At 53.4% G+C, this 24,949-nt stretch overlaps 9 protein-coding genes and 2 non-coding genes across 11 annotated transcripts; 6 read left to right on the top strand and 5 right to left on the bottom strand.

Annotated features, from left to right (window-relative positions):
* Nucleotides 1-180: 180 nt before the first annotated feature.
* Nucleotides 181-2,122, top strand: BP01DRAFT_390194 (MFS general substrate transporter; the record flags this gene model as incomplete). The annotated part of the gene is made up of 6 exons (XM_025577980.1): nt 181-356; nt 426-671; nt 724-1,008; nt 1,069-1,641; nt 1,771-1,944; nt 2,052-2,122. Exons 1-6 carry the CDS (start codon nt 260-262, stop codon nt 2,120-2,122), a joined length of 1,446 nt encoding a protein of 481 aa, XP_025433036.1. The 5' UTR covers nt 181-259.
* A 561-nt stretch (nt 2,123-2,683) lies between these two features.
* BP01DRAFT_411070 (GMC family oxidoreductase) lies at nt 2,684-4,873 on the top strand (the record flags this gene model as incomplete). Its single annotated transcript, XM_025578897.1, has 5 exons — nt 2,684-3,180; nt 3,230-3,259; nt 3,311-4,190; nt 4,243-4,744; nt 4,797-4,873. The coding sequence occupies exons 1-5, from the start codon at nt 2,825-2,827 to the stop codon at nt 4,871-4,873; spliced, it is 1,845 nt and encodes a 614-aa protein (XP_025433035.1). The 5' UTR covers nt 2,684-2,824.
* A 563-nt stretch (nt 4,874-5,436) lies between these two features.
* Nucleotides 5,437-7,461, top strand: BP01DRAFT_372421 (flavin monoamine oxidase family protein; the record flags this gene model as incomplete). The annotated part of the gene is made up of 3 exons (XM_025576730.1): nt 5,437-5,520; nt 5,632-7,129; nt 7,184-7,461. 3 exons carry the CDS (start codon nt 5,437-5,439, stop codon nt 7,459-7,461), a joined length of 1,860 nt encoding a protein of 619 aa, XP_025433034.1.
* A 547-nt stretch (nt 7,462-8,008) lies between these two features.
* On the bottom strand, nt 8,009-8,113 carry BP01DRAFT_t84. The gene has a single exon. It is a non-coding gene; the product is annotated as a tRNA-Phe (tRNA).
* A 198-nt stretch (nt 8,114-8,311) lies between these two features.
* On the top strand, nt 8,312-10,137 carry BP01DRAFT_354873 (putative aminotransferase). Its single transcript, XM_025574548.1, has one exon. The coding sequence runs from the start codon at nt 8,765-8,767 to the stop codon at nt 10,094-10,096; it is 1,332 nt and encodes a 443-aa protein (XP_025433033.1). The 5' UTR covers nt 8,312-8,764; the 3' UTR covers nt 10,097-10,137.
* On the bottom strand, nt 10,098-10,856 carry BP01DRAFT_354872 (GFA family protein). Its single transcript, XM_025574547.1, has 4 exons — nt 10,757-10,856; nt 10,665-10,711; nt 10,538-10,601; nt 10,098-10,484 (listed from the first exon to the last, which is right to left on the bottom strand). The coding sequence occupies exons 1-4, from the start codon at nt 10,806-10,808 to the stop codon at nt 10,234-10,236; spliced, it is 414 nt and encodes a 137-aa protein (XP_025433032.1). The 5' UTR covers nt 10,809-10,856; the 3' UTR covers nt 10,098-10,233.
* Nucleotides 10,857-12,132: 1,276 nt separating this feature from the next.
* Nucleotides 12,133-14,141, bottom strand: BP01DRAFT_336517 (Auxin Efflux Carrier superfamily). Its single transcript, XM_025573247.1, has 4 exons — nt 13,780-14,141; nt 12,808-13,615; nt 12,558-12,738; nt 12,133-12,459 (listed from the first exon to the last, which is right to left on the bottom strand). The coding sequence occupies exons 1-4, from the start codon at nt 14,009-14,011 to the stop codon at nt 12,370-12,372; spliced, it is 1,311 nt and encodes a 436-aa protein (XP_025433031.1). The 5' UTR covers nt 14,012-14,141; the 3' UTR covers nt 12,133-12,369.
* Nucleotides 14,142-14,426: 285 nt separating this feature from the next.
* Nucleotides 14,427-14,500, bottom strand: BP01DRAFT_t83. The gene has a single exon. It is a non-coding gene; the product is annotated as a tRNA-Asn (tRNA).
* An 881-nt stretch (nt 14,501-15,381) lies between these two features.
* On the top strand, nt 15,382-16,331 carry BP01DRAFT_390189 (uncharacterized protein; the record flags this gene model as incomplete). The annotated part of the gene is made up of 1 exon (XM_025577979.1): nt 15,382-16,331. The coding sequence occupies exon 1, from the start codon at nt 15,489-15,491 to the stop codon at nt 16,329-16,331; it is 843 nt and encodes a 280-aa protein (XP_025433030.1). The 5' UTR covers nt 15,382-15,488.
* A 2,424-nt stretch (nt 16,332-18,755) lies between these two features.
* Nucleotides 18,756-20,335, top strand: BP01DRAFT_421944 (uncharacterized protein; the record flags this gene model as incomplete). The annotated part of the gene is made up of 2 exons (XM_025579537.1): nt 18,756-20,115; nt 20,177-20,335. The coding sequence occupies one exon, from the start codon at nt 18,756-18,758 to the stop codon at nt 20,007-20,009; it is 1,254 nt and encodes a 417-aa protein (XP_025433029.1). The 3' UTR covers nt 20,010-20,115; nt 20,177-20,335.
* A 448-nt stretch (nt 20,336-20,783) lies between these two features.
* On the bottom strand, nt 20,784-22,031 carry BP01DRAFT_226443 (uncharacterized protein). The gene has a single exon (XM_025571183.1). It carries the CDS (start codon nt 21,621-21,623, stop codon nt 21,048-21,050), a length of 576 nt encoding a protein of 191 aa, XP_025433028.1. The 5' UTR covers nt 21,624-22,031; the 3' UTR covers nt 20,784-21,047.
* Nucleotides 22,032-24,949: the final 2,918 nt, after the last annotated feature.

Below are 24,949 nucleotides of genomic sequence, written 5' to 3'. Positions count from 1 at the left end.
AGCAGGTCGGGCTCGAGACTCCTGCATCTCGCCCATTTAGTTCACAATAATCTCGATCGTCACGACGTTCCTTGATGTTGCCCACCACAAACTGTCTTCCTGTCGCACAAGGGTTGTTGTCGGTATTCTATCAATAATAGAGACCACCTCTATCAACATATCTGTGATACCAGCTCATGGATGGCACAATAGTGCTATAAATTAGGACGACCCTCAGGATGGCATTCTCACAGATCAGTTTCACCCGCTGTTTAGAATCATGGCCGACCATAAACCTCAGACGACACCATGGGGCTACCGCTGGAGAAGCTCCGAAACTTTCATCTTGGCCACGGTATCCTTAGGGATCATGCGGAGTGAGTTCCTGCGTGAACGGCACTGCAGGCCATCTGGCAGCCAGAATTGATTGCTTACCACTACAACAGGCATGTTCCTCTGGAGTTTCATCATCCCGCTGCTTCCTTACATGCTGGAAGACCGGATTGGTCTTGACAGGAACAAGACACAGGAGGTGACGTTTCTCGTGCTGGCAGACACGGCACTCACGTCCGCCGTGTCTAGCCCGCTCATTGGTATTCTGGCAGACCGTTGGAGAGCTAAGAGGGCGTTTCTCCTGTTCTCTGTGGTCTTAGCAACGGGTTGTACCATCAGCATCTCACTTGCGCGTAATCGTACGGCCCCCTCTTTCTCCGCCATATCGGTCCAACCAGCTAACGACAACAGTATATATCATCTTCATCGCGCGGTTCCTTCAAGCCATCGCCGACAACTGCATGTGGATTGGCGGCCTGGCCGTGATCGGCCGGACCTTCCCAGCCAGCCATTTCGGCAGGGTCATGAGCGTGCTGTCTGTAACCGTTGCCGTCGGGACCTCCATGGGTCCTGTGCTGTCGGGGATCATCCTAGAGAATGGGGGCTACTGGGCCGCATGGAGCAGCGCCTTCGTCGTACTATCGGTCGATGCAAGCCTGCGCCTGCTAATGATTGAGCGCCCACCCCAGCAACCAAGTCAGTGCTTTACCGCTTCTTCCTCTATTCCAGCTTCACACCCTTGACCAACTGCAACAGCTCCGCACAAAGCCCCCTCCTCCACAACCGACCCTGAACGCGCCCCTTTACTCTCCCGCACCATCTCCACTGACTCCTGGCGCCACCAACGAGCAACCCCGGACCCAGACCCGAACGGCGCGACAGCAACCGCAGGAACTCCCGAAAAGTCCGGGCTGGCATACTACAGCTACCTCTTCCGCCAACCGCGCTTCACCGCCGCCATCACCTCCTACGTCTTCTGCGCCATGCTCATCGCCAGCTTCGACACCACCTTGCCCCTGCACATCCGCGACGTCTTCGGCTGGGGCAGTGCTCCGGCGGGATTGCTGTTCGTGGGGCTCCAAGTCCCCGGGATCCTGTTGACGCCCGCATGCGGGTGGCTGAAGGACCGCGTCGGCACGCGGCTGCCGACCGGCGTGGGATTTCTGTGTCTGGTCCCAGCCCTCTGGGCCCTGGGGGTGCCAGGAGACGCACGGTTCCCATGGGCGAGTGGAGACACCCAGACGGGGATGGTGCTGTATGTTGTGGCAGTGGTCGTAATCGGGTGTTTCTTTTCGCCGCTTAATGGGGTGGGATTTTTAGAGGCGACGCGTAAGTTGCCTACCTGCCTGCCTGCCCCCCTAGTTCCCTTCCCCTTGAAAGTAACTTCTTTGGTTTTTGTTGCTGTTGTTACCCTATGCTTACGGCAAAGCTAATTTCTGTATCGGGGATTTTGGATAGTCACAATCAACGACCTAGAGGCGAAACACCCCGGCATCTTCGGCCCCAACGGCGGCCACTCCCGCGCGCAGTCCATCGCGTGGATGGGCTGGACGATCGGCATGTTTCTCGGCCCGATTGTCTCGGGTTTGTTGGTTGAGCGCGTTGGGTATGGAAATTTGAATTTTATTTTTGGTGAGCCTAACCCCTTCCTTTATCACTGCACAGGAGAAGAGAAATACTGCGTCCTCCATACTCCGGATTTTTCAGGTGCAGTACAGTCCGTTGCTGACTATATCCAGGTCTCCTGTCGCTTTTCTTCTCGGTGGTTGCGTTTTCGATGCTTTCGGGGAGGCAGAAGGATCAGGATTGATTTGGCGGGGAGGGGGTTTCGGGTATTTGTGTGGTGGTGGTGGAGTATTGTGCTTCTGTCTTCGGTTGGATTTGGTCTTGGGGGGTGGGGGGGAAGAGTGTTATATTGCTTCTATGCGTGGGATTGTGGGCTTGGCTGCATGTATTCCCTCGCTGAGTGTTCTGTGCTAGATTCTTTCTATCAGTGTCAAGTAAATTGTATGACTGGTTAAGAGGGATCCTGCAAAGCACCGCGAATCAAAGCCCCTTCGCAAAGAAGGTAACTCAGGTACCTAGTCAATATAATTTGGATTTTAATTCCACGGCGACAGTTCCAAGTTTCCTCGCAGCTTACGTCAGTCAATAGTTGTTGTTCGTCTGCTGATGACTACATAGACACGGCTGACAGCCTATTTATTAGGCATGGACGGAAATTCGTTTCAGGTGACATGTTGAAGTACCGCGTTGCGACAGCAACAGCCAAACCAAGCAAGGGATAACCAACTCCAGTCAAGGCATTGTTCAACGGAGGTAGTCACCGTGCAGAATTATTGCAGGGCCAGAGACCCGCTGTGAAATGTGACTGGTCCCAGATGAGCGACCATATGCGGCTGAGAGGAAAGAGTATAAATTCGAGGTGAGGGGGCTAATGGTCAACGACTTCTTCAAGGCAGTTGGTCATTTGGACTGTACCTAAATTTCTACGTTTTCTGGTTTAAGGAAGATGCTGCTTTCAGTGGCTGCGTTTGCCCCCCTACTGCTGTCACTGGCCAACCCGGTCGCAGCTGACTGCGGTGAGGATGGAGTCTATGATTATGTCGTCGTAGGAGGCGGCACGGCGGGAAATGTGATGGGCGCTCGCCTGTCCCAGGCTGGCCACAGTGTCTTGATTGTCGAGGCGGGCGGGATTTACGAGCTCGAGAACGCGAACCTCACCATCCCCTCCATGTTCGGTGCCCTGACCGGAGGAAGCCCTGACACAATTGATCCCCGCGTGGACTGGGGCGTGATCACCACTCCCCAAGCCGGGGCTAACAACCGCGAGTTACATTATGCACGGGGGAAGTGTCTCGGTGGCTCGTAAGCGGATGTCTCTCTTCGCAAAAAGACTAAGCTGATGTATTGGTAGATCTGCGATGAACGCCATGATCTATCAGCGGTAAGTGGCGTACAACACCACGCCTATGCATAATATTGACCAATGTGGCAGCGGAACGAAGTCAACGTATCACGCTTGGGCGGAAGCTGCCCAGGACCCGAGTTATGAATGGGATGAGATCCTGCCTTTCTTCAAAAGAACGTTCCACTTTACACCACCCAGTACGGTCAAAGGTCTGCAGAATACGTCGATTCACTGGAATGCCAGTGCGTTCGCATCCGAGAGCCCCGTCGAGGGCTCAATCCAGATCTCATACAGCAACGAAAGAACATCGTTCGCCACCTGGGCGAAACTAGGCCTAGAGGCATCCGGCATTGATGAGACCAATGACTTTGTTAGCGGCAGCCTGATGGGAACGCAATGGTCTGCTTCGGAGATTTCCCCTATTGACGAGCGCCGTAGCAGCTCGGACTTTCTTCTAGGTGTTTCTGATGAGAGATCATTGACTGTCTGCACTCGATCTCTGGCGCGGCGTATTCTGTTCGATGAGCAGCGTAACGCGCAGGGTGTGGAGGTCGAGACGGATGGGAAGCTGTGGACTGCATCCGCAGCCAAGGAAGTCATTGTGTCCGCTGGAGCCTTCAACTCGCCCCAACTTCTTATGGTGTCCGGCATCGGGCCTCGCGGCCATCTGGCGGATCTGGACATTCCCCTGCTTGTCGACCTCCCCGGTGTCGGTCAGAACATGTGGGATCATATCTTTTTCGGGCCATCCTATCCAGTGGCAGTCGATACCTTGACCAAGCTCTTCATTGATCCACCCTACTTGACTGCGCAGAGTTTGAGGTATCAAAGTTCCCACGATGGGCCACTGGCTTATGCTCCTAACCTTCTTGGCTGGGAAAATCTCCCGTCTGCTTATCAAGACAACTTTTCCGCCGCAACTCAGGAAGAATTGAGCAGGTTCCCAGCTGATTGGCCGCAGGTTGAGGTATGATCTGCTCTGTCATCCTTCAGCATCACCATTCACTGATTCTCTCCAGTATATTGCATTCGATGCGCATGTTGGAAATTACAGCAACCCCGCAGAAGACCAGCCCCGAGATGGACGACAGTTCGCGTCCATAATCGGTGCTCTCGTGGCACCAACATCTCGAGGAAATGTCACCCTCGTATCTAACTCCACCGCAGATCTTCCAGTTGTTAATCCGAATTGGCTAACAACCCAGACCGATATCGAGGTGGCATTGGCTCTCTTCAAACGAACCAGAGACATTTGGGCCAGTGATCCTTTGCAGAACATCACTACGGGTCCGGAGTACTATCCAGGAACGAATGTGACGACCGATGAGCAGATCCTTGATGTCATTCGCAGCTCTTTGATCACGGTGTGGCATGCTTCATGTACATGCAAGATGGGCGCTCGGGAGGATGCGATGGCGGTCGTCGATAGCGAAGCACGGGTTCACGGCGTCCAACGACTGCGCGTAGTTGACGCAAGTGCATTCCCTATCCTGCCTCCTGGCCATCCCACAAGTACAGTCTGTAAGTCAAACCATATTCGAGGCTACCCTGCGTTGGTACTGACCTCATACAGACATGCTAGCCGAGAAGATCGGCAATACAATTATTGGGGATAAGAAATACAATTCTTGGGGATTAGACGCAGTGTAGTGTTAATGACGCCCCAGGGCTCGATAGTACCGCATGGTCACGTTCTATACAAATCCGTTCTTATGCACGACTGTCCAGATCTAGTAAAACGTAGTGCCGAACAGCAAGCATGCAAAACGTACAGTGCCTGGGCTGCCAAAAAAAAAAAAAACCTCCAAGGGCTAATTATTGCCTCAAACCGGTGTTGCCAAAACCTAGTGCATGATTAAAACCATGCTGAGATCACCAATTGAGGCAAGAGGGCGGCGATCGCCACATTTCTATGCATCGTCGACAGAATAGAGTTAAGATTTCCGTGCGAGTGATCGCCCCCACCACTCGTCGAGTAGCACAGAGTATGAAACTTGATGCGAATGAGGATAAAATCTTCCACAAGCAGCCTTCACTGGCTGCTCGGAATGTATTTGTTCGGCGAAATGACGTTGTGAATGGCTGCAGTAACTAAAGAAACCTAATACAACATACACATAAAGGCTCCGGGCGATCAGGCTGGATTGGAGTACACAATTGGGCGAAACTTCTAGTAGCTCGGCACTATCTAAATCGTTGGTTTGTCTCGCAATATGAAGTTCAGCTCATGGGTACTCCTTCTCACATCGGGCCTCGATCTGGTCCAAGGTTTGCAGATTCCTCTCGGGCGAGCAAAGGTGAAGGCGAACGCACATCAGAGCGACTCGGAAGCGAGTTTAGTTCAGTTTCTCGGGCCTTATCTTGTTGAAGCTGGGTCGGTCCAAAACATTGAGCTCGGTTTCGCGCAGGATAGCTTCGCAGGCAAGCTCCATATCATCTATGGAGACTGCAATCTCGAAGAGGCGGCCGATGCGACCCACAGGGTAGGCAGCTTTGACGTGCAAGCAGGGGCGCATCCGGATCGCCTCGTATGGATCGTACCCGAGAATGCACAGGAATCACAGTGTCTACTTGCCTTTCACGGTTGCGCGATGGTCGGCCGGTCGCCTCCTATCTCCCTCGATCAAGCGTCCCATAACCCTCAAGAAGAATCTCAGTTCGACAAAGATTCTGTGATCTGGTTCGACGGAGTCGAATACATGCGATCGCAACCCCACGCCAGGGCGGTAGTAGACAGCGTTGCAGCGAAGAACTCCAGTATCGGTATTGTGGGCGCAGGGATTGCGGGACTTTTGACCAGTCACTTGCTGAGCTCGGTCGGGGTCCACAACTGGCATATCCATGAGGCATCACGGCGCTCGGGGGGACGCATCCGAACCGCATACCTCAATGCCACCTCGCCCGAGGATTATCAGTATTTCGATATGGGTCCCATGCGGCTGCCCAGCAAAATCAGGTACACCGGTACAACCGAGGTCCTGCCGTTCGAGGACCATCGGCTGGTGATCAGTCTTATCGCCAAGCTCAATCGACTCAACGCAGACCACCACCCAGAATTGCAGATGGAGTTTCTTCCTTTCGAACTCATGCCTGGTGAAGAAGAACCGAGCCCTACGCTCAAAGACCTTGATGTCGACGAGCAGCAGAAGTATACCGAGTTCTTAGCGGAGAGGATGTATCGAGCACATAAAAGTGCATTGTCTGCTGGCAGTCCACACTGGTCAGAAGGCGCATACCTGCGCCAGCTGATTAGCCCGCAGAACCAGATGATAAACTACATCGCCGACAACGACGACACGCCTATCTGGGAAAGCTTGTATTGGAACAAGTATTTCTCTGCTTCCTCCTGGCAAACCCTTGACAAAGGATTCGAATCGCTCCCGAGGGCATTTGCGCCCCATATTGCCGGCAAAATCACGCTGAACCGTCGCATTCACGGACTAGATTACAACGAATCGACAAACAAAATCTCTCTGCTGTGGCGCAACGACCCACATCACCATGACTTTGTCGCCGAAGAGTACGACTATGCTGTCGTCGCTGCTCCATTCAGTATGGTTCGGGCTTGGGAGTTGCCAAACTATTCCGAGCTTTTGGATAGAGCCATTCATGAACTGCATTTCACACAAGCCTGTAAGGTTGCTTTGCACTACCGGACGCGTTTTTGGGAGGAAGGGAACGACCCACAATACAGAGGCTGCGCCAGCGTAGGGTACCCCGGCGCTGGTGACATGTGCTATCCCCCGTATCAAGTGAATAGCACTGGTCCGGCAGTGGTGCTGGCCACCTTCACGACTGGCAACTTGGCCCGAACAATGTCTGCATTAGGAGAGGTAGATCATGTCGCCTTAGCACAGCGAGGGATGGTTCACCTTCATGGGAAGGTTGCGGATGAGGAATTCACCGGTTTGTGTTCCGTCCTGATCTGCTTTAAAAGTCTACTAACTCTCAGCGTGGTAGGACTTCATGAACGCCTGTGCTGGGAAGACGATGAGTTTCAGGGAGGAGCCTGGGCATCACCGCTCGGCAACCAACAAGAGAGATTCTTACCTGCAATATATCGGACTGAAGCCAAGACAGTCTTCATCGGAGAGCACACAGCTTATACACACGCGTGGCTATCATCGGCGGTAGATTCGGCTTTTAGAGGCACGATCCAGCTCTTGCTCGATCTGGGACTGGTAGACGAGGCGCGGGAGATTGTGGAGTCATGGGAAGCAAGATGGATCAAGTTATAAACGATTCTGAGCTGGGGAGGATTGAGTAGAAGCTGCAGTGGCTGTGAGTGAGCCAGCCTTGGATGGAAGAAGCTGGTGGGGATTGACGGCAGCTACCGATTAGGAAATCGCCCACACGGACCTACGGAAACAAAGGTCAGTACGTATTAGTAGACACCTCAGGCGCCTCGCATGTCATTATCAGAATAGTGTATCATTGTCAATAAACTATAATTCGTATTTCATCTAACTTTTTCATCTTCAATCTATCATCATGCATAAGTTCTTTACTCTTCGTTTCGGAGTCCATAACTTGTACGGCTTGGGGTGAGGTAATATAGATATCCTTATGGACTGAGGGCATGGGAGGTCATGGACAAACCCGACCGCACTACTGTCTAATTTGAACCTGCAGAGGAAAGAGGATATGATACATGGTATAAAGATGGCGTTATTATTAAGCCAGGCAACAGACATAAAAAAAAAAAAAGAAAAAGAAAAGAAAAACAATGTTAATATCAGTGGAGAATCGAAAACTGAAGAGACAAAAGAAGAAAAAAAAGTGAAATGGGGCAAGCCGGGCTTGAACCGGCCACCTTCAGATTACTGGACAGAGTCCTGCGGCCGAAGTTGGAACTTCAGTCTGACGCGCTCCCAGATGCGCCATTGCCCCGATTGTTGATTACGATTCGATTTTTGAATTTTATATTCTACGTTTCTCCTGACATCATCGCAGCAGCCAAGCTAAGATGAGCCGGCCTTTTCTTCAGCCAATCTAGATGATTCCTCTTCCTTAGTTCAAACGCCGCTCCTTCATCCCCCATGCACTAAGTTCCATCGCAAGTAGATATCACCACCGTCTCCAATATCTCAACCCTTTTCATCAACAATTCTATCAAACTCCCCTTTCAACCGCTTCACCAACCTGTCCACCAACAATGCTTCGCCTTCCGATCCACCGTCTCCAAAGAACCCCACAATCGCCAGTCTTGGCATAACCTTCCCAGTTTCCAGCGCTGCTCCAAATCTCCAACTCTGGTCCCGCGTCTTACCGAGCCTGCCAGTCTGCGCCTGACGAACGCTTTCACGATACGATGTGACAGGTCTACCTAATTTCAGTTCGGCTCGACACGAAGGGACTTTGACACGAACCTCCTCCTCATCATCCGACTGGCTTGATAAGCATCCGATTGGCCGCACGGGTCCTTGCCAGCAGTGCTCACGAGCGTCATCGCCCTGCCATGGCATCACATATGATCTCCATCGGCGGGCTCACACTTCACCTACCTGCTTCGCCAACACCAACTCTCCATCCAGACACACCATGGCTTCAACACCACCTCGCCCCGCAAAGGTTTCCCAACGAGCGCAGGATGTGATCCGCACAGCCGGCAACAACCTCATCTGGGACGTGTTGAAAGACCCCTGGGGCGCGACGACCAACCCGAACGGCTACGTCAACGTCGGAGTGGCCGAGAACCCGCTGATGCACGAGACGCTGCTAGAACACCTCAACCGCAGCGTGGAGCTCCCCGCCAAATACCTCACCTACAATGACGGTGGTAGCGGATCCGTACGACTCCGCCGCGCAATGGCCGGCTTCCTCAACCGGAACTTCCACCCGGCCGTGCCCGTGCAGGACGACCAGCTGATCGTCACGAACGGCGTCTCCCCGGCCATCGAGCACATCTCCTGGACCTTCACCGACCCCGGGGAGGGGATCCTCCTGGGCCGTCCGTTCTACGGGACGTTCGTGCCCGACCTCTCGCTGCGGTTCGGGGCGTGCGTGGTGCAGGTCGCCTTCGACGACTGCGACCCATTCAGCCTCGGGGCCGTCGACAAGTACGAGCAGGCCCTGTTGCAGTTTCAGCGCGAAACCGGCCGGAAGGTCAAGGCGCTGATGCTCTGCCACCCGCACAACCCGCTCGGCCGGTGCTATCCGCGGCCCGTGCTGGTGGCGCTGATGAAACTCTGCCAGAAGTATGGGGTGCATTTTGTCAGCGACGAGATCTACGCGCTGTCCGTGTGGGAGAACACCGTCGATGAACTTCCCGCGCCTGTGGCGTTCGAGTCCGCGCTCTCGATCGACCTGGCTGGCATCATCGACCCGACCCTCGTGCATGTGCTCTGGGGCCTGAGCAAGGACTTTGGCGCCAACGGACTCCGGATGGGCGTGATCATCTCGCAGTGCAATCGCGATGTGCACACCGCGCTAGGCGCTATCTCCCTCTACTCGTACACCTCCGGGACGGCCGACCACCTGGCGGCACGGCTGCTCGAGGATGTCGAGTTCACGGATAAGTACATCGTCGCGAACCAAGCGAAGCTGGCCCAGATGTATGCATACGCAGCGCGTCGTCTGCAGGACTTGGGGATCGAATATGCGCCTGGCTGCAACGCTGCGTTCTTCCTGTGGGTGAACCTGGGGAAGCGGTTTGTGGAACTACACCCCGAAGAGGCGGGAGGTGCGGTGGGCGACAGGGTGATGCAGCGGTTGGTGCAGGCGAAGGTGTTCCTCGCCAGTGGAGCGCTGTTTGGTTCGGAGCGGGATGGGTGGTTCCGGATTGTGTTCACGCACCCGATAGAATACCTGGAGTTGGCGTTCAAGAGGATAGATGCTGCGTTGAAGAAGCGGGACGGAACCATCACTTGTTAACTTAGCCCTCATCGTGACGGTATGCCAACACAGACAACCTCTACAGTTAACCGTCAAGGACAGACTATGAACAATGATTGGGATAATCTCGACACCTCAATAGCACAATAAAAAGTCCCCTTAATTGACAGTCCCCGCTAATGAAAGCGCGGGTCCTGCTTAGCCCCTTCAACAGGAGCCAGATACAAAGGCCGATCCTTAACATAGAACTCGACATCTATCTTCCCCCCTAGACTGGCGTCCCCATTATCCAGCGTCCCCGCTTTAATCACCGTCTTATCGGCCATGACCTCGAGCTCGGTGTAGAGACTGGATCCGCAGGTCGGACAGAAAAAATGCTTGTTGATCTTGCCGCTGGCCCCGGTCACGTCGTACGAGGAGGGGGTTCCTGTACGTTTCAGCATCCATGGCGTAGGATTGAAGTGGCCTTGTTGCACGTACCCTTGGTGATCTTGAAACTGCTGCGGGAAACGACCGCGTTGGAGGTGAACCCGCCACCAGTCCACTGCATGCGGTCAGTATAGTCTGCTCAGAAGCGTAGCCCACTTCTCTTTTCGAATGGGCGCACCTTCTGACAGTCGGTGCAGTGGCAGAGCGCTGTGATGTACTCGTCCGCTGCGGGAGATTAGCACCGGTCTAGCTCGGGATGGGTGCACGCACTCTCGGCGGTGTAGGTGATATTGCCGCAGAGGCAGCTTCCGGAGAGCGTCATGGTGTGAAGAATATAGCTTGGAACGGTGCGGATGTTCTGATGCTGCTGGCCAGAGGAGATGGGAGGGACAGCGTCGCTCCGGCTGTCAGATATCGGCTTTTATACATCGAGACGATCATCTCACCCGCTTCAGAGCAGACACCGAGACGCCGAAGCCCCTCATCATTTCCCGGTGGCCCCGCTCAAGGGAGCCCTCGGCGCTCGTGCAGAGGCTCGTAATGACTTGAGGTTCTGCTGAAGCTGGGTGAGGGTCAAGCCACCGCCAGGTTGGCCGATCATGGGTGACACAAGTAGGAGGAGAATTGGTCTCGACCCGGGGATTGACTCTTATTCCCGAGTAGTGTGACCGACCTGGTTCCCGGGGAAGAGCCGGCCAGTCTCATGCATTTATGCCAGGTCCAAAGATGAAAAGTGAGCGACATCCTTATGAGAAACCTTGTCTTTTCAGTTGAGTAGTTACCCGGAAGGTCATACTGAATCTTGGACGATTTGGCGCTGCTCACCATCGTCACGGAGATGGTACAATCCCTGAAATGTGACCAAGAGCAGAAGATGATTGCCAGTGTTGGGATCTCAAACTTTTTAAGACAGTTGACAGCGCATGCCGTAGTCATTATAATACTGCTGCACTGTTTTCCGCAGGGTCCTTGAGCTGCCAACCAAAGCTTGATACATCAGGACGCTACAGGCAGCGAAATAGAGGCCTCGGGCATCACTCCAAAAGCCGAACACCGAACGCCGAGACAAGCCGATGGCAGACCAATCGAGGAATCGCGATAAGCTGGACAGCAAACAACCATAACAACATCACGCGTATGCTTCAAGACGTGATTATTGCTACAATGGAGCTGAGAGATATGGAGCAAGTCCCGAGAAGGAGAGATCTTGATTGCATCCAGAGTTGATGATGACGTGCGTCCAAGAACAAACGCGAACGTGCTATCTCTATCAACGCCATGACCGGGGCAAATCGAGCCATTCAACGACGCAATGGCAAACCCGCCTCATGCGAGCCTTGTCGGAAGGACAAGGTGCGCTGCGATCACCGTACTGGGCGAGGGAGTGTCTATGCCTAGTCCTAATGGGTTGCGGGGTGCTGCAGCGGAAGTGCAGGGGAGTAGTTTGGGTTTGGGGTCAGTGATGTGGGGTTGCTTGGGGATGGGGATCTTGTCTTTTGGGGGGATGTCCAGCCGGGGGTCTTGTTTGATCAGTAGATTTCTTAGTGGTTCGATTGTTCCGCTGGTTTGTGGGATAGGCTGATTATGCCTCTGGTATGTGTGGTATACTGATTTCGCCTTACTAGGACTGTATCCTGTTGTATGTGCGACAATCGTATTTACTGATAACATGCGCATATCCAACTATAGATCCGGTCTATCACCAGCCACTGGCCTATATACTGATAAGTATTATGCGCCGCCCGTCTACCAGTCATAGCCTGTAGTATATCTCCACACTCTACCACCTCCCATCGCCAGATTCACTCCCACGGACCACGGCCAGAATCGAACTCCCCGACACATACCCTAAACTCTCCTCTACTCTACCCACCAACCAAGATCTACTTCGCCGACCGCACAAAAACTTTCTCCGAAACATGCAACGCCCCCGCGACTGTGAAAGAAGTGAACGGGGAAAGACAATACTGGCTCTGCAGCGCATTCCAACACCAGCATCGTCAGCAAACATCCCGCACACGAGAAGCAAGCGAAAATAAAGAGAAAACGAATGCAGAGATGAAAAACATACCGTCAACGCTTTGACAACAGTCAACTTCTCCTCCTCAGACACATTAGCCAGCTCAGCCAGCCCGGAAATGACCAACGAGGGAGGACCCGTGGGCATCAGCATCATACTGAACCAGAGGATGGGGTCGTCGCCGAGGAGGGATGTCTTCGAGGCGAAGAGGTAGACTAGTGAGATGCTGATACTATAATCCCATTCACTCGTTAGCATCCCACCCCAACCCACCACTCAACACAATAAGGGAGGAACATACGCAGGCCACAGCACAAACCGCACGGCAAACACAAACACGACCGCGCGCCACGGCACATGCCCGCTTTTCGCGCTGCGCTGGATATTCTGGAAGCTGACGCCCAGCTTGCTCCCCACGATGAACAACTGCAGGGTCGTGAACAGTTTGCCGATGTTCTTGATACTCAGGACTAGCCACGCGTTGAAGATGCCCCCGTCCTCGTTCTTGTTGAAGAAGGCCCGGTGCAGCGGCGGCGTGAGCCCCAGCAGCCCGCCCAGGAATAGCCCGAGCAGCATGTTCCACACGACCGGGGTGTCGAACGAGAGCGCTTCCTCCTTCACTTTGTCCGGGATGAGGCGGAGGAGCGGGGCGCACGCGGCGCGGGACTTCCGTTGGAGCTGGGCGCCTCTCTCGCGAACTGAAGCGGGGAGGAGGGGGGTTTGTTCGTCGTCACGTTCCCCTTCCCCTTCCCTACCACTCTGCTCATCCTGCTCACCCCCCTCCGCGCCCGAAGCATCATCATCATCATCACCATCATTATCCGCCTGCTGCAACAACTTCGGCCCCACCACATACGTCAACAGATTACTGATGACCGCGCAGATCAGCAGGTAGCTCTGCGACCGGTCCACCGCGTCGGAGACACTATCTCCCTCCGCGAGCAGCCGTTTCAGACTCCCCGTGCTCTCCAGCGACTGGATCAGCAGCAAGGGCAGCGCGGTGGTGTTGTTGAACGCGCAGGCGGCTGTCACCCAAGCCGGGAGACGCAGGACGCGCTCCCCGAGTTTGCCGATGGCTAGAGAGACGAAGACGACAATTGTGCTCCAGACTGCTGAAATTAGCGGAGCCTTGGTTTAAAAGGAGGGATTGACTGGAAAGTATCCCTATGAACCGGACACCACCCCATCAACAGAGCAACCCCCCAACCGAACCCCAGCTTCCCCTTCCCCCCCTTGGATGAAAAGCAAGGCATAAGGGCTAAGTAACACGCACCTAAAATCGGCAAATAATTTAAAAAGCTCTCCGCATGTAGATTCGACCCCAGATTCACGACCATCAGTGCGGGGAAAAACAGCTTTATTCCCAAGCCCGAGACATCCTTGATGGAGGTCTCGCTGACGAGGCCGGCGTAGCGGGCGACGACGCCGTAGAAGAGGGTCAACAGAACGGAGACGCAGGCTTGGAAGGCGCCTAGGAAGGAGGTTCCTAGGTCTTGGAAGGACATTCCGGTTCTTTCCCTTCTTTCCTGGGGAGGAAGACACGTGCGGTGATCGGGGGGATAGATAGACTTTCAATGCGATTGTGAGTGCGCAGGGTAGCTGGGATGAGAGTTACAGTGGAGGGATGGAGGGATGGATGGATGGACGGAATGGATGGAATGGATGCTGGGGAAAATGGGATACTGGGGAAATGACGTAGGTGTTACGGCGGGGATTAAGACCCACTCGTTCGGAAAAAGACAAGCTTTGCTTCGGGGAGAAAACAACATCATGCTGGAAACTCAATTTGAGGTTGTGCAATCCAAGTAAAAGTCTAGATGTTTTACTATATTTAGATGTCAGGTTACTCCGTATGTACGCCGTATGCATTATTGACAAGGCAGGTGTGGTAGAACAAAATGATGAAGAAAAAGATAAACTCGTCCTAGGAGAGGATCGAACTCTCAACCTCACGATTAACAGTCGTACGCGCTAACCAATTGCGCCACCAAGACGATTTGTTGACACACTTTCGAGGGACCTAGCTCTATAAAGAATAAGTATGGAGTAGTATAGCTGGTGGTGTTGCCTAGTACTCGCTCAATGTTTCTCCAGACTGCATCCTTTTGATCGATCGACCCTCACCGCAATGTTGACAGTTTTTGATTCGCGTCTTCTTCTGTGTCTATGACCAAACCGATCCAGCCGTAGTAAGATGATAACGAAATCAAAACAAGACAAGAAAAGCGTGGTCTTTTCAAACTAGACCTCAGCTCGTTATCATTCAATTAATCAGTCTTCTTTTACACCAGCAAGAACAGACCTGACTGTATAGCCTAGAGAAAAAGACCAGAGACTGCGCCGCATCAGAGGACTCTTCTAATAGAAAGAAGTATAGAACGAAGTGGACTCCTGACCACGTGGTATGATCAGAGAGCAACGCACAATCCGTATAGTGGAGATAATCAGAAGAACCAGCAACATCGAGAACAACAGGTCTACGGTATAAAGCCCCTGGCCATGTCATTGGAACCTTTATCGAGTCGGCTCCTGAGGATGCATCCCGGGATATTCGCAGGTCACACAGTGGCTAGGTAGCCACGCTCTGTCAAGAAGCCATCAGATAGAAGCCATCTCCCGTAACCAATACTAGCAGTGAATCAAATCGACAGACATACGAGAGACGATATTGTGCCAGGGCCGCACCGAGCCTCCCTCGACCACCCATCCAAGCCGCAGTTCCTCTATCAAAGGAAAACCATTCACTGTATGCCCGAGTCTGCAGGAGATTTCCAGTAACACCCAAATGCACCATAACGCCCCAACCTCAACCTAAGATGGAGATTCTCTCCATCATCGCACCCACCACAAACCCTCAACCCGCCCCTCCATTGTTCACAGACCAACCATCAGCTATAAAACACTCGTATACTCTCCCCTGAGGGGTCAACATCACCGGCGCCCGGCATCACCTCCCGCCAATCCATATCACATCATCATCCCATGGAACCATTCACAGACAAGCGCGCCAAGCTCGCCGCCCTCCAGAACCATCAACAAGAATATCTCACCCTGCTCGATGAGCTCCGCCAGGACGAGGCCTGGTACAAGGCACTGCGGTGCGTTGTCGAACGCAACCTGACCGTGTCCCAACTGGTCCGCATCTGCACATTGCCGGTCGAACAGCTCAGCCCGGACAAACGCATTCTCAATCCCGCGGTGCTGTACAAAGTGGTGCCCCGTCGGTTCCTCGGACGGGCAGTGGAGCCGGATCTCGCGGGCTGGGCGGTTTTGGAGGCGACGGGGCTTGCTATCGCGGCTTGGGTCTGCCGTATCAAGGGGGTGTATGGTATGGATCAGGAGGTTTTGAAGGATGGAAGGCGTTGTTGGCGGTTGTTGCTGCATCCAGGGTATAAGGTGAAGCAGGAGCAGTTGCCGGGCTTTTTGCGTGAGGCGGATTGGTTTCGGATACCAGGTGAGTTGGTGGTGAAGCTAAAGCTGAAGACTGGGTATAACGGGGAGGTTGGGTCGAGTGGGGAGTCGGGTTCTGCCAGTGAGCAGAGCAGTGATACCTTCTCCATATCAAGCGACGGGGATGAGGACTCGGAAGCGGACTCTGACCAGAGCAGTGAAGCTTGTTCAGGGTTAGAAGTTGTCGAGATAGACGGCGAAGTAAACGCTGACTCGAACCAGAAGAGTGAAACTTCTCCAGCCTCACGCGACGAATACGAATGTCGATATGAATACCATGACGATCCTGACGCCGACCCTGACTACCAAACGAAGAAGAAAGTAGTGACGCTGTCGATAAGCCCAAGAAGCCTGCGCAAGCGCCGAGTGGGCTGACACTCTTCGCAGATGACCTTGTTTTCTCGAACTTTGTTACCTCGCTTTGTTTCCTCAGGCATTGTTCTCGCACACTTTGTTCTGATGTCAAGCCTGCACAACCCACTGAGTGGTCTGAGACTCCTACCGAAATTCGTTTTGTCATAACAGTCTTGTCGACTGAGATTAAGATCCGGTCAATGACATTGCTGATCCCAATCTGGACACTAACAATGTGATTCCGGCTTCAACTTGCGGAAGAGTGACACTCGATGCACCTAGAAGTCTGCACGACCCGCGCGACCACGGAGGTGGGCTGAAGCCTGTACAGAAGCCTTTCGTTTCTGTATTTAGCGTTGTCATACCCTTTTTCATTGCATGAGATTTAGGTATAGTGACTCATGTTTCTTTGTTGGCAATTTGATGATACTTTAGCAATGTGATTCTGTTTTTCCATGGATTTTACCCATACAACGTGATTTGACTTCATCAATACCCCTCCATGAACAGCTACGCAGCTGCTTGACCTTCGTCCGGGTCGAGTGAACAAGGACCTCCGATGGCGCAGAGGGGTGGCAGTGCCGTTCAATTTCACCCCTCCCAGAAATCAGTCCAGAGCTCATCATAACCGACTTGCAACACAATAGACACAGGCCATCCGCACCTATCGACTGCGCCTTCTATCTCCAGCTCCCGAGACCACCCTCAGAAAGAGATCCACGATCAATGTAAACCCATTGCGAGGGAAACATGCCACCATCAATTTCGCCCCCACCAGCTGTGCGACCTGTAAACTATGTAGAGCGCGACTCTTGTGGCAGTGGCACAGACAGGCCGGGGGACCTGCACGCCACGTGCCCAGCGACCACCGCATGGCACCGTGACTGGGGGCCCGCCCCTATTATACGCCGTTGTTATAACTAGGCTGATAGTTAGCCTACAGGTACGGACCGGTGTTCAGGCTTTTTTGGCCCGACACCTGCAGGCTCACTCCTACGCAAGCTGGTGACAGGTCCGACCTTGAATCCCGGTTTGCATTACAAGGCCTTTGACTTCGGTCATAGACGGGTCAAGCACGCCAAGCAAGGGGGAATTTTGTAGAACTTAGTAGTCTCCAGCATGCCATCCATGTCAGGCTGTCAGCATTGTCATGAAGTCGTCGACGGGATTATGGAGAGCGCAGTGTCTTAAACCACATAGATTAACTGCGATAGGTAGGGAGGGGAGTTAACTCGAGAGGCTCACTAATCGGTCGTGACAGGGATATCCCTTGAACGGCTCATTCTCGTGGCGGACCAGATGTGATAGTCATTGCCATCTTAGGCCGATGGCATGCGGGCTGTGCAATTGTCGTCAGTCATACCGTGATGAATACTGAATACTCCTAGTATGCACCTCTATTGCAGCGTCTATTGCAGCTGGAATACTGATCTGAGTATAGGTAGTTAACCTGATAAGGCCGGCAGCAGACTTCTTGTAAATCCCAAACTGCAATCAATGAGGACACTTGAAGCAACACCTCCGACCGGTGGAGACGCAATTTGGCCCCCAAGAGCATCTCACCAATGCGCGAAAGGAACAGTAGACAGCGAGCAGCGCCGAAAGTGGGCTAAAGAGAGCTAAATGACCCTAAAGCGCCGGCAAGTCCATCCTTTCCCGTTGGGGACAAGCCATCCCGGGGCTTATCCTCAGAGTTGCCGTGCTCCACTTGGTTGATTACTGACTGTGTAGTGTCTCAGAGGAATAGTTACTTACTAGTAAGGTAGTTAGTCAGGGTCCCCGGGATGCTTTGCCAGCAGCTTAATTGATCCAGCCGTATTATCCCCGTGCAAGGTCCATTATCTAGCCTTCTAGCCATCTAGCCAGCCTTTGGAGCTCCACTTTTTGTCTGCTTGCTGACCACCTCGGTTGGCACTTTCTGCGAGGGTCGCATTCTGCATGGCTCCTGTCAGCATGCCATGTGAAGGGAGGGGTTTAAATCGATATTTCAGCTGATAGTAAGGTAGTCTGTCCATACAGTAACTAAATCACCTCGTGTAATAATCAGCACGGGTTTCAGCCATTCAGGCGGGAGAAAATATAGTGACCACCAGGGTCAAGACTTGTCTGGCCAATCGAGTGTGCCGCGGGAAGACATCGCGCCAAATCAATGAATGCCTCCTTCTGATCGTCTATTTCACCATCCACCGCACTTGTCTGTTTTCGGAGTTCTTCATGCATGAACGCCAAGCCGAGTTTGAGTCCGCGCTGTCGCTTAGTCTCTGCTCCATGTGAGGGGATGTACATCGCAGCAGGGGAGACAAAAAATGATTAAAACCGCTGGTCGCCCGAGAGTCATTCACTTCACTGATGCATATGCGCTTTCCTGCTGATTTCTTGCTCGTTTGCGCTCGTTGTAGACATATCTTTCCCACCCCCCTAAAAGTCAGCGACTGGTTGCTGATCATGGTCGCCAATGGGACTGAAACGGCGGGCTGGGTGGATGCCCCCAATGTCCGAGGGAGCATTGACATCCTCTGGGGCTGCGGCTTGGTGCTCTCCACCGCGCTGTGGACGGTCCTGCACTTGAACATCCCCGGCCCGAACGACAGCTTCCTGGCGAACATGTGCCGGAAGATCCGCTGGGGAATGTTGGCCATCTTGGCCCCGGACCTGCTGGTGTACTTCTCCGCCATGCAGTGGGAGGCGGCCCAGCAGGCGGTGCGCCAGATGCACCGGCTTGGATACAAGCACTGGACGTTGAAGCACGCCTTCTACGCCAACAGCGGCGGCTTCGTGCTGCGCTCGATCGACTACCGCCCCTTCCCGATCACCTCCGCCGCGCTGCAATACCTAGTCGAGGCGGACTACATCGAGTGTCCGACCATCACCGAAGAGGAGATCTGGGACAAGAGCAAGGCCGACACCTTCGCGAAATGCGTCGCCTTGGTCCAAACCCTCTGGTTGGCGGTTCAGTCCATCGCCCGCGTGATCCAGGGGCTGGCCGTGAGCCCGCTCGAGCTCTTCTCGCTCGGATTCGTCCTGTCGACCATGATGAGCTATTACTTCTGGATGCACAAGCCCCAGAACGTCAGCGTCCCCACCTACCTCGATCTGAAGTACGGCAGCGTTCATGCCATCCTGGCCCAAGGCGGCGCGGGGAGCACCCCCGTCGACGAATTCCAGGACACCCCGCTCGATTTCGTCGAGAAGCCGCTGCAGCGGTGGCACCGACGCCCAACCTTAGAAAAATTCGGGCGCGAGGAAGAAGGTCCCCTGCAGCGCATGCCCGACGACAAGATCCCCGTGACCGACATGAGCCGCCAGACCTGGGTCTTGGTGACCGTGCAGGCGATGATCCATCCCGCCATCCACCTCCTCGGGTGGAACCACCTGTTCCCGACCCCGACGGAGCGGCTGTTGTGGCGGATTGGTGCTCTGACCCTGGCGTCGGGCCTGCCGCTTGCGACCACGGTGCGCGTGGCCCTGACCGCGCTGGGGTTCAAGGGCCATCGCTCGCTGACGTATATCTGGATCCAGCCGACGGAGCGACCGCCCGGCTGGAAGCCCTGGGTCCTCGATATCATCTCTACCATGATTAGTGGCTGCTTGGTCCCGGCGAGGCTGTATATCATCATCGAGGCGTTCATCAGTCTGCGAAGGCTGCCAGTTAGCTCGTTTCAGACGGTGGAGTGGACGAACTTCATTCCGCATGTGTGAGGCGTGATTCGGTGTGGGAGATGATACACTAGCTATACTTGTGGAGAGTGGGGCTTTGGAGCTGATAGATAGCTATGCTTGCGGGAGACGTATAGCTTGGGAACCGGTAAGTCACATACCATGACTCTTCGTCAACACTGGTTCTAATAAAAACCCCGCGTCAGCAGAACCCAAACACGAACCCCACCCCTCGCTTCTTGTGCCAGGAGCAGGAGAACACTCGAACGCAGTCAACAGCGAACACATCGGTAATACTGTACCGGTCACAACAAGCGTCTCACTCCCGACCCCGCACAATCCCTCGCATTAGCGACAATCCTTCACGGGGACCGGGGGACGGAATCCCGTAATGCCGCCAAGCAGGGGAAGGATTTGCCAGCCTCGCGGCCTTCTTGGCGCTGTCGTGGTCAGGTTGACTTTTGTCTCTGGGTTTCATCCTGTCGCTCCTCGTCGCGATGGAGTGTGTCTGTATCAGCGATGGATATCATGACTGTGTTAATTAGTTCTAGCATTTCGTTGCTCAAGCGTGCGATGGGGAAGCAATTGCCAAGCGCCAAGAGCAGGAAGAGGCGAGGATTGCAGACGGGATCAGCCGGAAGCTGTGGTTTCTTTGTTGTGCGGCTATAATTAGTATACTGTACGTCCAGCTTGACTTTCCTTTACCGGACTATCCGAGTTCAGTTCCCAAGGGTCTTAACTATGGGTTCTAGTGGTTGGTTTGATGTTCTTCAAACATGGAAATGTTCTATACTAAACGAACTTTCCCGCCCATCTGCCCTTCTCTGGGTCCTTAGCCCTCGATATCTAAGGCAGCATAGAGCTGAACGGCTCATACTCGTGAATATCGCGTGATTCAGCAACTAAAACAACTCAATTAATATGTTGCCATTAGCAGCGCAGACCACTCTAGACAGCGGCATGTAAACCAGCCTCACCGAACAACAAACCCGAAACCCATACTTCCTCTCACCCTCACTAGTCCTAGTCCATCCTCCCAGCCCAACAATTTAACCCATCCTTCCTGTCAAAAAAGTCCACTCAACAATTGAAAATCAACTTAAACCCCAGGTTCGCCCCCTGAGTGAAATCCACCTGTCCCGCCGCACCCTGCCAATCGCTCAACAGCGCCAAGAAGCTCATCGTGCTGGAGCAGGTATTCGACGCCAAGTTCTGCTGCGTCGGGGTCGTGGTCACCCCCGTCGGGAACTGGAAGGTGGAAACCATCTGGTCGCGAGTCGGCGGGTGGTTCCAAGTCGGCGCGTTGGCGGCAGTCCAGGCGTTGGTCGTCCAGAATTCCGCCTGGTTGGAGCCCGAGGCGATCTGGTTGGCCTTGGCTAGCGCGGGCACGTTGACCTGGAGGGTGCAGCCGGTGGCGCCGGCGGGGATGTTGGTAAAGGTGAAGGCGGAGATCTTGTTGTTGGTCACTGGGGAGCCGGAGCGTTGGAGGCTGAAGTGCGAGCCGACGTTCGCGGTGTTGGGGTGGGCGCTGTCGAGGATGTCGATGGAGGTGGGGAGGATGGTGGTGCAGGCGCGAGGAACGATGTCCGCTGCGGGAGATGGAGCGGCCAGAGCGACGGTGGCGAGGGCGCCGAGGATGGCGAGGATCTTGGTCATCTTGATGGAGGGGGATGAGTAGGTTGATGAGTAGATAGTCAATGAGGTGGAAGTGCTTTGAAGAGGTTGTGATGATACTGGTGATGGAGGGGTCGGCTGGCCTTTTTTATATATCTTGAGCTTGCTGTGCTCATCGTAAGACCCCCTACCAGTAATGGGTGCTGCTATAATGGGAAGTGAGGTTCTGAATGCGGAAGCTCGTATACCTACCAAGGCGGCGCAGGTAATACGAGTCTTGACCGAAACCCATCCAGTCCCCAAAAAGCATTCTGTGGCCTCCAAACCTACTACCCAGAAGCTGCCGATGATGGTCTCGGAGATGGGTGACTGCCTGGCCTGGAGGAGGGCATGATGGCACTCAATTTAGTTGTCATCCTGATCTTGTGGTTACACAATATTGAAGGGGTAAAAATGTTTTGGGTGGCGCACTGCAGCTAGCCTGCCTTTGAACAGATCTGTCCAACCTCGGCAGCGTCCTCGATTTGTCTTCTGACAGAGGTTCGAAGATCAAGATGCGATGTGACCTTGCCAGACACTCGATATGTAGTCGAGGCTACTCATTGGGACAGACACCATGCCTAGATGAGAGTTTCCTTGCTAGATCTGGATGGGTGAAGTAGAAATGACCTGTCAAATCGGTATCGGTACCAAGGGACCATTAATGGGTACTCAAACAATACGTCTGGTTTCGAAGCAAGGGATCCATCTGCCTAGGGATAAGTGGTAGCAACTGCGAATGTTTGAAGCCGCTGTCCCGAAGTTTCGTTAAGGTTGAGAGGCAGAATTAGGACCGCAGGGCGCATTATTGCCGTCCGTCAATAAAGCCACCTGGTTCCGGGCCCCCCTTGACGTAGGGAAGGCGCTTCTAAATTTAGCATTGTTAATACCTTAGGCATCACAGCACCAGATGGGCTTTCCACAAGCAGATGGAAACCATACCACCGGATGGCCTTGCTATTGCACTGTATGCAGCTCGCATTGACCTCTTGGAAGGTCTGCCATTGTTTAATCACATCCCACCACTGGATGCAGTCGCATGATAGTAAGCAGGTGTTGACCTCGTTGCCATCCGTGGGTTTCCGTCCGTCAGTCGGTCTTGCGATTGCTAATAGAGTTTATTCTTGGGGGATTTATGCGCCCGACAGCCGCGTATAACGAGGATCGATCTTGACAGGTAGAATCTTAGCAATGGACCGGAAAGCAGAATAGTCGGTTGGTCGACTGAGAGAAGCAACACAAGCTTGTAGCGTTGGATTGGAAGAGTGGAGCTGGAATGTGAGCGGAGCTTGGAATGTGAGTAGAGCTTGGAATGCTGAATGGAAAGCTAAGTGGGCAAACCTTTACTGGAAGATCTACTGACAGACTTTCCGACTGAGAATTGTAGCGAGCTCTAGCTACTTCCAGCGGTCCCACCAACAAATACTACGGTGCTTTGATACGTTGTAGTAAATCCACATCCGAGGAGTATTTCAAGACTTGCTGTTGTAGGGCCGTGCTGTAAGAATAGGTTCATCCTGAATTCGGCGGTCGTGCTCTGAGGGGGCGTAAGATTGGCATTGTAGTCTCCAGGATCGGCGCACTTGACAGAGCCTGATGCCTTGGCGATGAATCCAGAGTTCGAAATTTCCGGGTCTCTGTTTAATTATCACCTGACCAGAAGCTCTGATTGTGATGGTTTTCAAGGACGACAACAAGAGGTTATTTGCGATTTGAATGATGGTCATGTCAGTGCGAGAGGCTTTTGAGCTGATCCTGGTGTACTGTTCAAAATTTGGTCAGCTGCATGATCTTTCAAAAACACGCCTAGCACGTACCAAAACTGATGCTGCCACAGGTTGAGAGACATGGCGTCGGCTGTGTTGTCTGGAGGTCGGGCTTCTACTAGCCTTGAAGCTTTAGATGGATACAGCTGCTGACGTGATGCGTTTTTCATCGGTGGCATGCGTCTCAGATTGCTAACAGAACCGTATGGCTTAGTAACTGATATGAGGAATCACTCATTGTTCCTGCTGCAAAGACCAGTGCCAGTCCGTCACTGAGCTTAAGACAGAAGAGGATCTAAAGCCAGCGAGTACCTCCGATGTCTTTTGGTCAGAATGAACAGGAAGCCTTGCTAAGATTCGAAAAGATGAAACTGGATGACAGAACGAGTAGAAAGCCGACCTTTACCAGAGGCCTCAGTTCACCGGAAGAATGAAATGCTTGTGTGGGCTACTTTGGAGGTCGGCGACGGCGTTTGACCAACAGTCAAACAGAAGTGCAGTGCCTCTTACCCACTATACAACGCCTGCTATCCATACCAACCATCACTGTAATTATCCTCCACCACGCCAAGGCCAGCACCTGATCTGATACAATGCAGTGCACGGACCCGACACAGCCCCAGCAGCATTAATGATCTAATCGAATACACCTCAGGATCCGTTCACTTTGACTTCAGACAGCCGACTTCAGACAGCAACGAATCTCGTTGACGCGCCAAAAGACTACACTGGGAATGCAGTTATTACTCGTTGACAACAAGTGAAGACCCTCATTTACTGTTGGTAGACATGGCTGACAACGATCCTCTAGTCATGTCAGTCAGGCGCTAGCTCGGAACCTGGGTCGAAAGCTAGGCTGTGAGATGGTTTCCATTACCTCTGGCACTGCAGCCCTTGACCACTTGGCCACGACTCCTGTCCTGCCCCATATTATACTCGTCAAGGTATATAGCCAGTCTTTCCGGTGTGTTGGAATTACTACGATCCACTCACCAACTGATGATGATCGCATAGACTTCCCTACCCGAAATGAGTGGCTACGAATTAGTGCGCATCATCCGCACGCAGCCCCCCTTCTGCAATGATCCTCAGCTGCAGGCCATTCCCCTCATCGGACTCACAGCGTCGAACGTCGGAACCAACCTAGGTTTCGATCGAGCGACAGGATACAATGATTTCATTCGTCTTCCTTTGCGAGCGAACGTACTGGCGCAGACGATAGGTCATTGGACCCGACGGCAGATTATGAGCCCGGCTGAGATACCGGCTTGGCAGTTGAAAGCATGGCATCGACCTCATCGGGGTCCACGCTCACGGTTGTAACAACCCATATGTATGGTCCGGAGGGGGCTTTGGTATGAGGCTTGCACCACGAGTAACGACATAGTGTGGACGAGACCGCGTGAGTAAAGTTTCATGCCGAGTTAGGAACATCGAGGAACATCAGTGTTTCATCGTCCGAGCACTTTCCCAGCTGGATCGGACGACTCGGTCATTGCGTGGCCAATGCGCGAAGACTCCGGGTCAGCCTTATGAGTAGGCGTTGTTGGCGCGGCTTGATTC

Source organism: Aspergillus saccharolyticus (assembly GCF_003184585.1).
Source record: "Aspergillus saccharolyticus JOP 1030-1 unplaced genomic scaffold BP01scaffold_8, whole genome shotgun sequence".
Classification (NCBI taxonomy): Eukaryota; Fungi; Ascomycota; class Eurotiomycetes; order Eurotiales; family Aspergillaceae; genus Aspergillus; species Aspergillus saccharolyticus.
Note: the sequence above shows the minus strand (reverse complement) of the source record. Positions and strands in the feature narration are given on the sequence as shown.

Bases quoted from the DNA above. Each gene is read 5' to 3' on its own strand.
- BP01DRAFT_354873 (XM_025574548.1), top strand. From the start codon at position 8,765: ATGGCTTCAACACCACCTCGCCCCGCAAAGGTTTCCCAACGAGCGCAG.
- BP01DRAFT_354872 (XM_025574547.1), bottom strand. From the start codon at position 10,808: ATGACGCTCTCCGGAAGCTGCCTCTGCGGCAATATCACCTACACCGCC. The intron at 10,712-10,756 runs GTGCGTGCACCC...AATCTCCCGCAG, and splicing joins TATCACCTACACCGCCGAGA to CGGACGAGTACATCACAGCG. The intron at 10,485-10,537 runs GTACGTGCAACA...TGAAACGTACAG, and splicing joins CAGTTTCAAGATCACCAAGG to GAACCCCCTCCTCGTACGAC.
- BP01DRAFT_336517 (XM_025573247.1), bottom strand. From the start codon at position 14,011: ATGTCCTTCCAAGACCTAGGAACCTCCTTCCTAGGCGCCTTCCAAGCC. The intron at 13,616-13,779 runs GTGCGTGTTACT...TAATTTCAGCAG, and splicing joins AAATTATTTGCCGATTTTAG to TCTGGAGCACAATTGTCGTC. The intron at 12,460-12,557 runs GTATGTTTTTCA...AATGCGCTGCAG, and splicing joins CTGTTGTCAAAGCGTTGACG to AGCCAGTATTGTCTTTCCCC.
- BP01DRAFT_226443 (XM_025571183.1), bottom strand. From the start codon at position 21,623: ATGACCAAGATCCTCGCCATCCTCGGCGCCCTCGCCACCGTCGCTCTG.